The sequence below is a fragment of the Nansenia antarctica genome, assembly GCF_963989245.1.
Source record: "Nansenia antarctica genome assembly, chromosome: 1".
NCBI classification, from domain to species: Eukaryota; Metazoa; Chordata; class Actinopteri; order Argentiniformes; family Microstomatidae; genus Nansenia; species Nansenia antarctica.
This window is the reverse complement of record NC_137674.1, coordinates 70,604,496-70,619,756: the sequence shown is the minus strand read 5'-3', so window position 1 is coordinate 70,619,756 and position 15,261 is coordinate 70,604,496. Positions and strand designations below refer to the sequence as shown.

The following is a 15,261-nucleotide window of genomic DNA, read 5'->3' as shown; positions in this document are numbered from 1 at the left end:
AAGGAGAGACACCGAAGGCCTCCAAGATCTCCAGAGACCCAACCCAACCTGGCCGCAAGGACAAACAGACTGAAGAACAGCTTCTACCCCAGGGCCATCCAGGCCCTGAACACAGCAAAGACCTAGGTTCTGGGCCCTGGACAGTCTGGACGGATTGATGGCAGCTGCTGGACTGAAAAAAAATCAGGTGTAGTGCTGAGGCACAAATATGTACATTTCTAGCCTGCAAACTGCGACACTTCAAATGAATGTGCAATAACACTATGTGCAATATGACAACCCTAGTCGTCTATCTGTACAGTATAGTATAGTGGATAGTGTACATAGCCTTTATTTATGTAAACCAGCTCCTTCCCTTCTTGTGTTTTTTTTAGTTTTTTTTTCTTTCCTAGCACCGGTGGAGCCACCCCTCCTAAATTTCGTTGTTTGGTACCTGTACTATAGCAATGACAATAAAGACCATTCATTCATTCATTCATTCATTCATTCAATAAACTTGGATTTCATGCATTTCAAGTGGCATCTTTGTAATCATGATCTAGTCATGTCTAAGAATGCATTTCACCATGTAAATTCCCAATATCATAATAATAATAATAATAATAATAATATTCTCATCCGTGATCAGACTTAGCTGGGGTGCTGCAGCTGAAGAGTATCAAATAGAGTGCAAAAAAACTGCATCTGCACACTCAAATCTGTGCAAAAAACAACGTTTATTGCGAGCTTTCGGTCTCCAGGCTATCTGACAATGTAAACAACAGCTGTATTTTTTTCGAGAAAGTAACCAAGTTATTGTCCAAACAAGCATTAAATCAAGAGTTTGTTCTTAAGTGATCGCACGTGCTGTGTGCAATCAGAGCCAATGTCCATGAACACATTTTGGGTTAGGGTTAGCGTTGAGGTCTGAGCTGCCTTGTGCGCATGCGCTGGTGTTATACCAACGAACCAGATGTGCCAACAACGAATTGCAATTTCAGTTTATTCACAATTGTATGTTTAGAACTTATTGGGGTCCATTCCATTCCTCTGATGTACATTTTTACGTTCACTCATAGTAATTTAAATGTTCCTGTCTGAACAATTCAGAATACTAACTCTACTGAATAAAGCGTAGTTTGTTTTGATATGTGTGTATCACAGTGAACCAAATCACTTTAATATTATATATAGCTATATATATGATTGAATATCTTATTTCTGTCTGTTTTTTGGTTTCGTTGGCATAGCCAATAATTATAATTGTTGTTTTGTTTTACCTAAGCCTATAATGTAAGAGAATAATATAGCAATTGTTGATAATATATTGCATTCATGATCATTTCTAATGATTTTATAAACTCTGAGGAATTAACGCTTTTTAAAAATGTTTTAAATGTATAACATTTTACAGGAAGCATGGATTTGTCTGTGGATTTTGTCTTGCCCACATCCTCCACACTGCCCTATCCCACCTGGACAAAAGCAAAGGGAAAGTGTTGAATTATGTGAGACTGCTGTTCATTGACTACAGTTCAGCTTTCAATACCATAACCCCCTCCATACTCATCACCAAGCTCAGGGACCTGGGGCTAGACACCGCCCTCTGCAGATGGATCCTGGACTTCCTGACGGGCAGACCTCAGGTGGTGAGGGTGGGCAGGCACACCTCATCTCCCCTCACCCTCAGCACGGGTGCCCCCCAGGGCTGTGTCTTATCCCCACTGTTGTACTCCCTGTACACACATGACTGTGTGGCCACCTTCGACTCCAACTGCATCGTTAAGTTTGCTGACGATACAGCTGTGGTAGGCCTGATCTCCAACAACAATGAGAAGGCCTATCTGGAGGAGGTAGAGCACCTGACCCAGTGGTGCCAGAACAACAACCTCCTTCTAAATGTCAGCAAGACGAAGGAGATACTGGTGGACTTTGGGAGGAAGCAGGAGAGGAACAAGGCACATCGCCAGGAGTTCTGTAGGTTTGATGATGAGATGGTCGAGCAAATACATCTTCAGCTGCTGATAGAGACAGCAAAATACGAAGCCAACCGAGTGTTTCTGCGGAAACTGCAGAAGATCAGTGACCAAGAGAGGCAGACCACATTCGCCAAGGAGTTGGCCTTTTCTATCAGGCGGGCATTCGGAAGGCTCTTCCCTAAATTAGGTCTTCTTAGAAGGAACCTCATGGAGACACCGCGGATGGCTTTGACTACGTGCCACATCTTCACCATGGAGATGATGGCTGCTTTGAAGCCGTCTTTGACCTTCGCGGAAGGCACCTTTGCGGAAGACGACACAGCGTACACTATCAACCTCCCCGCAGAGACAGATAAGACCTCCCCCCGCCTTACTAACAGGCCCAGTACCAAGCTGGAGCTCCGCATCGAGAGAGAAAGGGTGGAGCACCTGGACAAGCTAGACACACGGATCGTGCAGGTAATCAGTTGATAATCCCCCCCAAAATATTTGAATTGCTTTGATTGACAATGTAACACTTTGGAGTGTATTTTCTGTCAGTTCTGAAGAGCTGCTTCAGGGCAGAAAGAAAGGCGCACTTTTGCATTTTTCCACTCATTTGTTTATTTTTGTTTGCAGGATTACAATTTCTGGGATACGTATCACGAGGACCTTAACCAAGAGGGCATTAAAGACTTGCCAGAAGAATTCGCCCACTTGGACAAGATATACGGTCCCTGGCGTCACAAGAAAAAGAAGAGCTACCTTGCAAGATTCTGCAGATGTTGTCTTTGCGGCTTGTGTTGCAAGAAGAAGCGCAGAGCCTCATACTAAGCCCTGGACCATCTGACAAGGACTCGCTTGCAAGCACAACACAACACAACACAACTACAACACAACTACAACACAACACAACACAACACAACACAACTACTAAACAAACCACACACACTTTCCACAGCACCACCACACACCCCCTCCCTCCTTACACACTTCACCCACCACCACACAGAACTAACACACACACACACACACACACACACACAACACACACACACACACACACACACTTCTCCCACCACTTCACCCACCACAGCACCCCACCCAACGAACCACTCAACCAACCATCCACCCACAGCACCACCATCCACTCCACAGCACCACCACACACACCCTCCCTCCTTACACACTTTACCCACCACCACACAGAACTAACACACACTCACACACTCACACACACACACACACACACACACACACATACTTCTCCCATCACTTCACCCACCACAGCACCCCACCCAACCAACCAACCACTCAACCAACCATCCACCCACAGCACCACCATCCACTCCACAACACCACCACACACCCCCTCCCACCTTACACACTTCACCCACCACCACACAGAACTAACACACACACACACACACACACAAACACACACACTTCTCCCACCACTTCACCCACCACAGCACCCCACCCAACCAACCAACCAACCATCCACCCATCCACCCACACACCCACAATTATTTTTTCTATAGGAAATAAACGTTCTGCATATTCTATCTAGCGGTGGCTGTGTTGTTGTTTGTAACCATCCATAGTGTTATTTTTATATGTACAAATGATGCAGTGATGCAATTATTTACAGTTGTGATAATGATGATTACACATTATTATATAACTCGCTCATGAGCTAACTCTGGTGCATTTACATTGATGTGGAAACTGATTTGTTGATTAATGTGCACTGTCCCTGGTAAATACATAAATAAATAAATAAATACAATAAACTGCTTATCCAGGTTTAAACTAGGTTTAAAATTACTGGTGCAACAGGATTAGTAGATAAACCTTGATTTAAACCAGTTTAAAAGGTAAACCACATTGGTGCAACCCAGCCTAAATGTTTAATTAAACATTAAACAATAAAACATTATTTACAACATCAATGTATTACCTACATTTACACAGTGGTGTGCCGTCAGGGCCAGCAAGGCCTTCTCTGCTGGCCTAAACATCATCAGAATATACATTTTATTTTAATATATTTTTTCCACAAATATGTATTAATGATTCCCCATAGTCTATTCTCTTCATTTCATAGCTTTCCTCTTGGTTGCGCTGCTTCCAGTCTCCGATTGAGATTTGGAGGGCTGGCCTTTATGTTAGAGCTTTTATCCAATCAAAATGTGTTGCTAGGGGGCTCTAAAATCTGCCCGCCTGCACGATAAACGGTGCCGCGAATACGACCTGTAACTTAACGTTGGAACGAGAAAACCTGTGGCGTACCTAGTAAACCTACGTAGATGCGAGCAAAAGCAACAACGGCGCCTGCTGTAAGGCTCAATGATGTCAGCACCCAGCACGTCTTTTGATTGGATACGCACTATTGATACGCACTATTGATATTCACTATTGAGATGCGTAACTATGCCGGTAGATGTGAAACTTTTGAAAGTGCGCAGGGAAACGGAGCTCCACAACGAAAGCTTTCGTTGACTGATCGATAATACTGATCGATTGTGTCCTGTTTTTGGGTAAACAATAACTTTCATTTAGGGGACACGATAAAAGCGCAGAGTCCACAAACAGAGGAAACTACGTTGAGCTTCTTTCTTTTCTGGCTGAAAACAACCCAGATTTACATTACCACCTGTCCACAAACAAAGTGTTTACTGGGACGTCAGGCAAAATACAAAACGACCTGATTTTTGCTATTGCTGAAGTGATGGGAGAAGAGATCAAAATGGAGATTAAAAAGGCACCCTTTGTCGCTATTATGGTGGACGAGACGACAGACGTGGGTAATGTAGCGATCTTAAAGATGTTAGTTTAACACTCTTCATTGTAAATGCGGATTTATTGATTAAAAATGCTTCGGAAATATTAATATAACTCTGTTGTACTTGTCTGACTATGTTAAGGTGATGCAACGCCCGGTTATACTGTGTTTCTGTCTAGTTTCTAGAGCCATGGCGTCATAACGATGGTATTAAGAGGTAGAATAATTCAGGTAGGAATGTGTCGGACATCACTGAAGGCCTAGGTGTGAAATGCACCGCCCGCCACTGCATTTACATTTTGGGCATTTAGCCGATGCGCGTGTATGGTTGTGTGCACGTGTGTTTGCGCGTGTGTGGTTGTGTGTGGTTCCACAGCGGAAGAGACCCCTGCAGCCAGCTAATGTGAAGCTAGGTCTACTGTTGTCCTGAGCTGATTATACAGCACAAGTCTAACAGCCCTGGGTGGCCTATTATGGAGGTAATGTACCCTGAAACACCTGAAACAGTCGAGCTGCTCAGTCAGCAAATGTTTATTTCATTATTTTCACGTTTTCTTGTTTTGATTCGCAAGGAAGCAATTTTCCCAGTTGCCAACAAGGGCAGTGTTGATAACTGGAGTCGTGAGAATGAGGTTGTTATTCCTCTGACTGGTTTGTGGATGAGGATAAGGATATACTTGATATACTTGGGACTACAGCGCCCTCTGCTGGTGAATATGTGACATTGTTGTCCAACTTGTCCCTGTGCCACTAGATCGCACACATTAAATGTTTAATTAAACATGATGAAACAACATTTTGGTTTATTTGTTGATGATAATATCAATGTTTTGCTGAGGTTTGAGTAAACTGCAGTAGCTACGCGAGTGAGATATGTGTAAGGCCTACCGTAGATCTATATGAAATAAAATTATCTCTCTCCATCTATGAATGTCCACTTCACTTCTAGTTACAGTGTAATGCATGATACCAATAGGTCAGGTCGGCCCAGAGATTGATCTGACTGATAATCAGCATTTAAAATGATAACTTTAATTGGTTTTTTTCTGGTATTGTTTGTCAAAGTCAATTGCCAAATATGTGGCAAAACACACACACACACACACACACGCACACACACACACACACACACACACACACACACACACACACACACACACACACACACACACACACACACACACACAATTTGACATGACTGATTTGAAGTCAAATGAAGACTTTCACACCACACTATAGCTCTTCCATTGAGGGTGTATAGCAGCCATCTGACATTTCCCATATGTGCTGATACATTTGATGTTATTACATGTTAATAACACCAGTGAATGTTACGTAGGTTAGGCCATGACTTGATGTACGTGACCTCCCGCGACCCTTGCGTACAGCGACAGTGTGTCTACAGTCAGTGACAGACAGTGATTCTACCTACAACAGGATAGTAGCCCACTGTAGCCTGTGTCTCTCTCTGGCAGGTAGCATCACAGGGATCCAATAAACTCCCCAGAGATCGCAGATCACAAAGTTGTTATCGCTTCACCACACACACGGAAATGTATCTGTCCTATCGGCGCATTTTGACTGTCAAAGACGCAGCAGCGGTTGTTGTTTTGTCGCAATCCGAGCTGACGCGCTGATGCTGGATGGAGTCAGACTGCTGCTGTATATATATATGTATATGTTTATTATATACTACTACACTGGTGCGGGTTGCTTTTCTCCCATACGCACAGACCCGGAAGCAGAAATACAGTGTAGCCTACTACTTTAGGTCTTTGTTTTGTTTTGGAGTATCTGAGAGTTGGGGAAGGGAAACACACACACACACACACACACACACACACACACACACACACACACACACTCTCGGCGGCGTGCATGGGGGAGTTGTGTCTAGCCGACCCTGGGCATGGAAGATGAGGACGACGTCTCCGTGAGTGTTTACATGAACATGCCTTTGAGTTTCGGGAGCAGTTACGACGAAGAGACGGAGGAGACAGGAGGAGTCGTCTGCGATCTGTCAGAGGCGGCGGACAAAGTTGAGACACCAGGCACGGATTTGATCCGAGACGTCCGGGGGACAAAGAAGGAGGTCCGAGGTGGACCAGATCTCGGGGTTTCGGAGACGCACAGACACAAGGAAGGGAGCGAGAGAGACAGTTTGAGAAAACCGGTGGATATTTTGAGGGATTTCGGAACGACGAGGACGTCCCTTTCTTCTACTCTGAACAACAACAACGTAGGCGACGACCCGAGAGACACGGAGGAGGAGGAGGAGGAGGATGCCACGGTGGACGTTGTTCTGAAGCGGACCGCTGCTGACGGTACCGGTGGTGCGGACCACCGCGGGAGGTTCGGCGGCCAGGAGGAGACAGAGCGACCCGCGGAGGACCGCACGGCGGGACCACCGTCCTCGGGTCTGGCCGAGGTGGACGCCACATATTCGGACGACAACTGTGAAAGTAGTCGGGGGGCTGATGACGATAATAACGACGAGCTCGTACAGTTAAAGGAACACATCTACTGTACCGTGTACTGTATCGCGAACGATAACTACCGGAGACCGGCTGGTAGTGGTGGTGGTGGGGATGGGGGTGGGGGTGGAGGTGGTGATCCCGGGATCACGGAACCCCAACACCGTTATAATGGGGCGATGTCTCCAGCCTCAACCGACCCGGCCGTGGATGTCGCCGGGCGGCGGCAGAGCGACTTGGAGACGGGCCACCTCCCGGTGGTCCCCGAGCCGTACAGCCTGGCGAACCTGATCGACCCCAGGACGCTCACCAACTTCTACCACGGGGATTACAGCGGGTCGTCGGCGGTGTGGACTTGTCGCGTCTGCCTGGAGGACAAGCACATCAAGCCGCTGCGCTGCTGCAAGAAGGCGGTGTGTGAGGAGTGTCTGAAGAGATACATCAGTTCACAGGTAGCCTGGCTGCTTTCTGGCCTGTGTGTGTGTGTGTGTGTGTGTGTGTGTGTGTGTGTGTGTGTGTGTGTGTGTGTGTTGTGCCTGGGGGGGGGGCAGATGTTCTGCAGTTCGACAACCAGATGCTGTGGTCTCTAAACCCCTGGACAGATGTTCATGACCCACAGGCCCCCTCAGCCCCCCCCCCCACTACACACACACACACACACACACACACACACACACACACACACACACACACACACACACACACACACACACACAGCTGTGGACCCATCCACAGGAGACCCCAGGCGGACTGACACCTGCTAAGGAGCGGGGGGGGGGGGGGGGCTACAGTTACACTGACTGTAGGGGTACACCATGGCCCAGTTTTTGAATACTTAGGGATCTGATTCTTTTTCTTTTTCGATGTTTTGACCACCTGGGCCCTGTTGAAGGGTTACCTGTAGGGGTACACACACACACACACTGCTCATACACACACGCAGACACACACATGCAGGTCATACACATACACACACACACACACACACACACACACACACACACACACACACACACACATCAATATCCGGCCTCAGGTCTGAAAGGGAGACCAGTCATTGTGATGTGGTCTTCATTGTTGTGAAACAGGTTCCCAGCTCCTCCTATCACTCTCTCTCTCTCTCTCTCTCTCTCTCTCTCTCTCTCTCTCTCTCTCTCTCTCTCTCTCTCTCTCTCTCTCTCTCTCTCTCTCTCTCTCTCTCTCTCTCTCTCTCCGTCCGCGTCACTGTTTGTTTACACCACTCCTCCTGTCCTGACCGGCGCAACGCCGCTGAGTTGCCTCGTCATGACAACACATCTAACACTCACACACATCAGGCCAAAGTAGTCGAGCACCAGGCCAGGCCTGCTATCTGGAGCAGTTGATTAGAACGTTGTTGGGCTATCTTCAAATCTGTAATGCACTTAAAGTGGAGAGTTTCACTCTCATCTTGAGTGCACTTATCTGGGAGTGGACTGTCATGTGTTCTTGTGTGTTGACTTTAGGAAGGACTATCTATTGTGTTGTATTAAGTGCTTCTCTGTGATTAACTGTCTTATTGTGTTAGAACAGGGCTGCTTTAGGAAGCATTGTTTTGCAGTAACAGTGCTGTCTTGCCTGTCTGGTAGTGTTGCTATGCTGTGTGGTTGTGTTGCTATGCTGTGTGGTTGTGTTGCTATGCTGTGTGGTTGTGTTGCTATGCTGTGTGATTGTGTTGCTATGCTGTGTCAGCTCCTGTCATTGTTGTTGCCGGGCCAGGGAAGTCATGTGCTTCCTGCCTTCTGAACTCTTCTGGCTCCTCCTCAAAACAGACTCTGTCCTGCTTTCTCTATTGTTACAAACCCCATCCCTCCTGTCCTTCTCCTCCACCCTCCATTCTCCACCCTCCTCCCTCCTCCCCCCTCCATTCTCCACCCTCCTCCCTCCACCACCCTCCTCCCTCCTCCCCCCTCCACCCTCCATTCTCCACTCTCCACTCTCCTCCCTCCTCCCCCCCTCCACCCTCCATTCTCCACCCTCCTCCCTCCTCCCCCCCTCCATTCTCCACCCTCCTCTCCCCCTCCATTCTCCCCCTCCCCCCTCCGCCACCCTCTTCCCTCCCCCCCTCCACCCTCCATTTTCCGCCCTCCCCTCTCCTCCACCCTCAACCCTCCTCCCTCCTCCCTCTTTCCCCCCCTCCACCCTCCATTCAACTGTCTATTTTGAATTAACATGAATTAGCATGAATCAAAATGAATTAACAACCCCAGCCTGTGAACTTAACAGCATCACTATGTAAACATTTCACAGCAAGCTAGTTTTAGTGGAAGCACAAGTATTTCCATCCATTAAAACTACTGTAGTTGATTGGCTCTTGACTCTATCAGGCTTATATATGATATCAGTCTTGTAGGCTGGTTAACAGGCTGTTCTTGTGGTCTCAGTCTTGTAGGCTGGTTAACAGGCTGTTCTTGTGATCTCTGAGTCACTGTAGCCGCTGCTAGCTTCCTACATCGACATGAGAAGCTATGTTAAACACAACTCAACATCAATCTGCCCCCCCCATCCCCCCTCCAACACCTTTCGTGTTTCAAAGACGAGCGTCTCAAGTCTTGACTGGTGAGGCTGTGGGGAAGCTCCTCGACTTGCCTCTCCTGTTCTCTCCCTGGTGTTTGTGTGTGTGTGTGCGTGCGTTTGGTAGTGTGTGTGTGTGTGTGTGTGTGTGTGTGTGTATGTGTGTTTGCGTGTGTGTGTGTGTGTGTGTGTGTGTGTGCGCGCGTGCGCGTGTGTGTTTGTGTGTGCGCGTTTGTGTCTGTGTGCCTACGTGTGTGTCTCTGTGTGTGTGTGTGTGTGTGTGTGTCTGTGTGTGTGCGTGCGCTCGCTCGTGCATGTGTGTTTGGTACTGTGTGTGTGTGTGTGTGCCTGTGTGTATGTGTGTGTGTGTGTGTGCGCGCGCGTGTGTGAGTGTGTGTGTCCCTCCCATTCTCTCCCCCTGAGGCTGATCTGCATGTCCTGATGAAAGGCTGTCATCATGTCTCTGAAAACCTCTTCATCTGCTATTCCTCAGAAGCTGCCGCCTCCTCATAGCCCTACCAGCACCTCCTCATATCCCTACCACCACCTCCTCATATCCCTACCACCATCTCCTCATATCCCTACCACCATCTCCTCATATCCCTACTAGGGCTGCAACTAACGATTTTTTTAGTAGTCGACTAATCTGTCGATTATTTTTTCGATTAGTCGTGTGGCCGCGGCAGTGGCCGCGGGCTCCAGTGCATGTTGTACCTCACCTTCTCAAGTCTGCACACCTGTGAATGTCACCCTGTTGTCCAGTCTCTCTGGCTTAACATACGTTCCCATTGCAAATTCAAATAATGACTCATGAAATTTCCACCATGACAGGGGACTTTCTGACTTTGAGATGGCTTGTGCTCCGAAGTACATCAGCACTTCATTAATGATCGCTTGGTTGTGCGCCTCCTGTTCATTGGTCTCACCGTCAGTGTCACTGCTTGCTGAGTCTCCTCCAAGAAGTGAATCCAAAGCTGAGACTGTGGCATCCTTGTCAGCTGATGCCGCTGTGGCTTCTTCATTCTCACTGGTGCGCTGGTTATTCACCTCATTGGACTGTTGGGCCAGAGCTTGTACTTTATTCTGAACACTGAACCTCTCCCCTGGTGTGAGGAATTGCAGTTTTCGAGTGCGGTTGCTAGCAGTTTTTTTTTTATTTATTATTTTTTATTTATACGATGCGTCGACACTAAAATTCCACGTCGACAAGTTTTTATGATCGACGTCGTCGATTATGTCGACTAATCGTTGCAGCCCTAATCCCTACCACCACCTCCTCCTATCCCTACCACCACCTCCTCATATCCCTACCACCACCTCCTCATACCCCAACCAGCACCTCCTCATAGCCCTACCAGCATTTCCTCATAGCCTTACCAGCACCTCCTCATAGCCCTACCACCTCCTCATAGCCCTACTATCACCTCCTTATAGCCCTACCAGCACCTCCTCATACCCCTACCACCACCTCCTCATAGCCCTACCAGCACCTCCTCATAGTCCTACCACCTCCTCATAGCCCTACCAGCACCTCCTCATAGCCCTACCAGCACCTCCTCATAGCCCTACCAGCACCTCCTCATAGCCCTACCAGCACCTCCTCATAGCCCTACCACCACCTCCTCATAGCCCTACCAGCACCTCCTCATAGCCCTACCACCTCCTCATAGCCCTACCACCTCCTCATAGCCCTACCAGCACCTCCTCATAGCCCTACCAGCACCTCCTCATAGCCCTACCACCTCCTCATACCCCTACCAGCACCTCCTCATAGCCCTACCACCACCTCCTCATAGCCCTACCAGCACCTCCTCATAGCCCTACCACCTCCTCATAGCCCTACCACCTCCTCATAGCCCTACCACCTCCTCATAGCCCTACCACCTCCTCATAGCCCTACCAGCACCTCCTCATATCTCTACCAGCATCTCCTCATAGTCCTACCACCTCCTCATAGCCCTACCAGCACCTCCTCATAGCCCTACCAGCACCTCCTCATACCCCTACCAGCACCTCCTCATAGCCCTACCACCTCCTCATAGCCCTACCACCTCCTCATAGCCCTACCACCTCCTCATAGCCCTACCAGCACCTCCTCATAGCCCTACCAGCACCTCCTCATAGCCCTACCAGCACCTCCTCATAGCCCTACCACCTCCTCATAGCCCTACCACCTCCTCATAGCCCTACCACCTCCTCATAGCCCTACCAGCACCTCCTCATAGCCCTACCAGCACCTCCTCATAGCCCTACCACCTCCTCATACCCCTACCAGCACCTCCTCATAGCCCTACCAGCACCTCCTCATAGCCCTACCAGCACCTCCTCATAGCCCTACCACCTCCTCATACCCCTACCAGCACCTCCTCATAGCCCATAGGTTAGGGGGGGCCTGTTTACGTCTGAGTGTTTCTGTGGCCACTCACGTCTGTCTGTGTGTGTGTGTGTGTGTGTGTGTGTGTGTGTGTGTTGTTGTCTACTGTGCTTTCTGAACACTGTCCTCAGACAGTGTTGTCAGGTGAGTTAGTCTTCATCAGCTGCTACATGACGACAAGCCCCTGTCATAGAGGTAACTATGGTAACGGCCATCCTCTGCTCCTATTGGACAACTCTGTCCTGTCAGCTACACTCACACTGATCAACCTAGCCTAGCTTAGAGTCCTACACACACACACGTACGCACACACACACACTGGGGCGGCGGTGGCACAGGAGGTAGAGCCGGCGTCTAATGATCGCAAGGTTGGCAGTTCGAGCCCCGGCTGGCCACATGTCGAGGTGTCCTTGGGCAAGACTTTGCAAATTGCTCCCACTGAGCGGGCCGGTGCCTTCCATGGTAGCTTGCCGCCATTGGTGTGTGAATGTGTGTGTGAATGGGTGAATGAGAGGCCATTGTAAAGTGCTTTGGAATAAGGCGCTATGCAAGTCAGTCCATTTACACACACACACACACACACACACACACACACACACTGTCACTCTGCCACACACACACACCCACACACACTGGTGGGATGCATGGGATGTGTGTGTGTGTGTCTGTGTGTGTGTGTGTGTGTTTGTGTTATCATGTCTTACTGTAACCAGCTAGTGTCACTTCCTTCAGTTAGAGTGGCTTTCAAATGTGTGTGTGTTGTCTGTCTGCCTGCCTGCCTGCCTGCCTGCCTGCCTGCCTGTCTGTCTGTCTGTCTGTTTGCCTGTCTGTCTACATGTATATCTGTCTGCCTGTCTGCCTGCCTCCCTGCCTGCCTCCCTGTCTGCCTGCCTGTCTGCCTGCCTCTCTGCCTGCCTGTTTGCCTGTCTGTCTGCCTGTCTGTCTGTCTGTCTGTCTTCCTGTCTTCCTGCCTGCCTACCTGCCTGACTGTCTGCCTGTCTGTCTGTATGTCTGTCTGTCTGTCTGCCTGTCTGTCTGTGTTCCTGCCTGCCTGTCTGCCTGCCTGTCTACCTGCCTGCCTGCCTGTCTGTCTGTCTGTCTGGTAAGGTTTATCTGTGTGTCTGCCTATCTGCCTGTCTGTCTGTCTTCCTGCCTGCCTACCTGCCTGACTGTCAGCCTGTCTGTCTGTCTGCCTGTCTGTCTGTGTTCCTGCCTGCCTGTCTGCCTGCCTGTCTACCTGCCTGCCTGCCTGTCTGTCTGTCTGTCTGTCTGGTAAGGTTTATCTGTGTGTCTGCCTATCTGCCTGTCTGTCTGTCTTCCTGCCTCCCTGTCTGTCTGTCTGCCTGCCTGCCTGCGTGCCTGTCTGTCTGTCTGCCTGTCTGTCTGCCTGTCTGTCTGTCTGTCTGTCTGGTGAGGTTAATCTGTGTGTGTGTGTGTGTTTAGATGAATCAGAGTGGGGGATTACAGCTAAGGCTGGTCAGAGGTGGATCCTGCTGATGCATTATTAATGGACTGTACTAGACACACATACACACACACACACACACACACACACAACAAATACACTGTCTAAGTAAGTGAATCATCTATCCACCAGTCATCATAAGAAACAGTAATCTATGCTTGGACCAGGGGCCATTGGCAGTCACAATGCTAGAAAAAGGAAGAAATACAACTAGGTCCATATATATTTGGACTCTGACAGAATTGTTGGTATTTCTAGCTGTTTACCATATCAAATGACAGTTATATAATGAATATGGGCTTTAAGTGCAGACTCTCAGCTTCAGTGTGTATGTTTGATGTATTTGACAGTGCTGTATTGAGTTTTTCCATCTGTACCGACAACAAATTCCACCAACCTTGGTTGTGTGGTCATTAAACGATTCATCATCATTAAAAATGTTTTTGAGGTTATTCACATTCAAATTGGTTTAGGTTTAGGAATTACTTAAGCAATATCACACGAGAGGGAGTGTGTTATACTGAATATCAGCACGGCTGTGATTCGGTCGTAGGTACGAGGCCGCCAGGCGACCTCGAGTGTGATATTGCTTTTATACAACAGTTCTACAGCGCAATTTATTAGTTAACAGTAATAAGTGACAACAGATTATGATTTGTTTGTTTATTTAATCATTTATTTTGGCTCCGTCAAGAAGAAATAGTTCCGCAACGGGACTGTTCAACTGGACTGTTGCCTAGTAACCTGAACACAAACTAGCTACTTTGTATCGTGTACATGTATTTGTACATGTCCATGTATTGTGCAACCAGTGAAATATGACTCGGTTGACAGTCGCTTTGGTGGCATGTGTGAATGTGATTCAGAGTCAGACCAGTTGACATCAGACAGCACGCTGCTCCATCGTTTTCTAGTGTGCACATTATAGTCAAATATCAACATAAGTCAACTCTCTAACAATGAATACGGTGAGGTATCCAGTAGTACACAGTCTATTCTAGCACAAGCAATTAAATCAGACGCGCCTCTTGAACTCACACTTACAAATGTCCGGAGGTTAGAACAGCAGTACGATGGCGCAGGTCCGTTCTACAATGTAGTCAAACATGTAGTCTAATTAACGGTAATTTAGAACACCTGTGCGGCGGAGTGATGCATATAGTTAAAAGTCCCAGTGCTGTTATACTGTATATCGTAACTCATGGAATGCCTCTTGTCCAATCAAATTACTTGGTCGGAACTAACTGTTGTATAAAGCTCTTTAATATGCAGCTCCCTCTTTTTCAAGGGCCAAAAGTAATTGGACAATTGAATCAAAAGCTGTTTTATGGACCTGTGTGGGCTATTCCTTCATTATTTCTTTATCAATTAAGCAGGTAAAAGGTCTGAGTTGATTCCAAGTGTGGCATTTGCATTTGGAAGCTGTTGTTGTGAACACACAACATGCATCAAAACATGCATCATAACATGCGTCAACTGAGCTCTCAATGCAAGTGAAACAGGTCATCCTTAGGCTGCAAAAACAACCATAAAATATATCAGAGAGATAGCGGGAACATGAGGAGTGGCCAAATGAACGACCAAACTGTTTGGTACATTCTGAGAAAAAAAGAACACACTGGTGAGCTCGGCACCACAAAAAGGTCTGGACGTCCACAGAAGACTACCGTGGTGGATGATCGCAGGACCCTTTA

General features: G+C 47.9%; 1 protein-coding gene across 1 annotated transcript in view; it reads left to right on the top strand.

The window, feature by feature from the left end:
• Positions 1-6,631: 6,631 nt before the first annotated feature.
• The window catches only part of rnf217 (ring finger protein 217), a gene marked incomplete at both ends in the record, with an annotated part of 31,960 nt that continues 23,330 nt past the window's right edge, over positions 6,632-15,261 (top strand). Inside the window, one exon of the mRNA XM_080525704.1 lies at positions 6,632-7,648. Coding sequence (XP_080381830.1) covers positions 6,632-7,648 — 1,017 coding nt within the window. The remainder of the gene's footprint in view (positions 7,649-15,261) is intronic.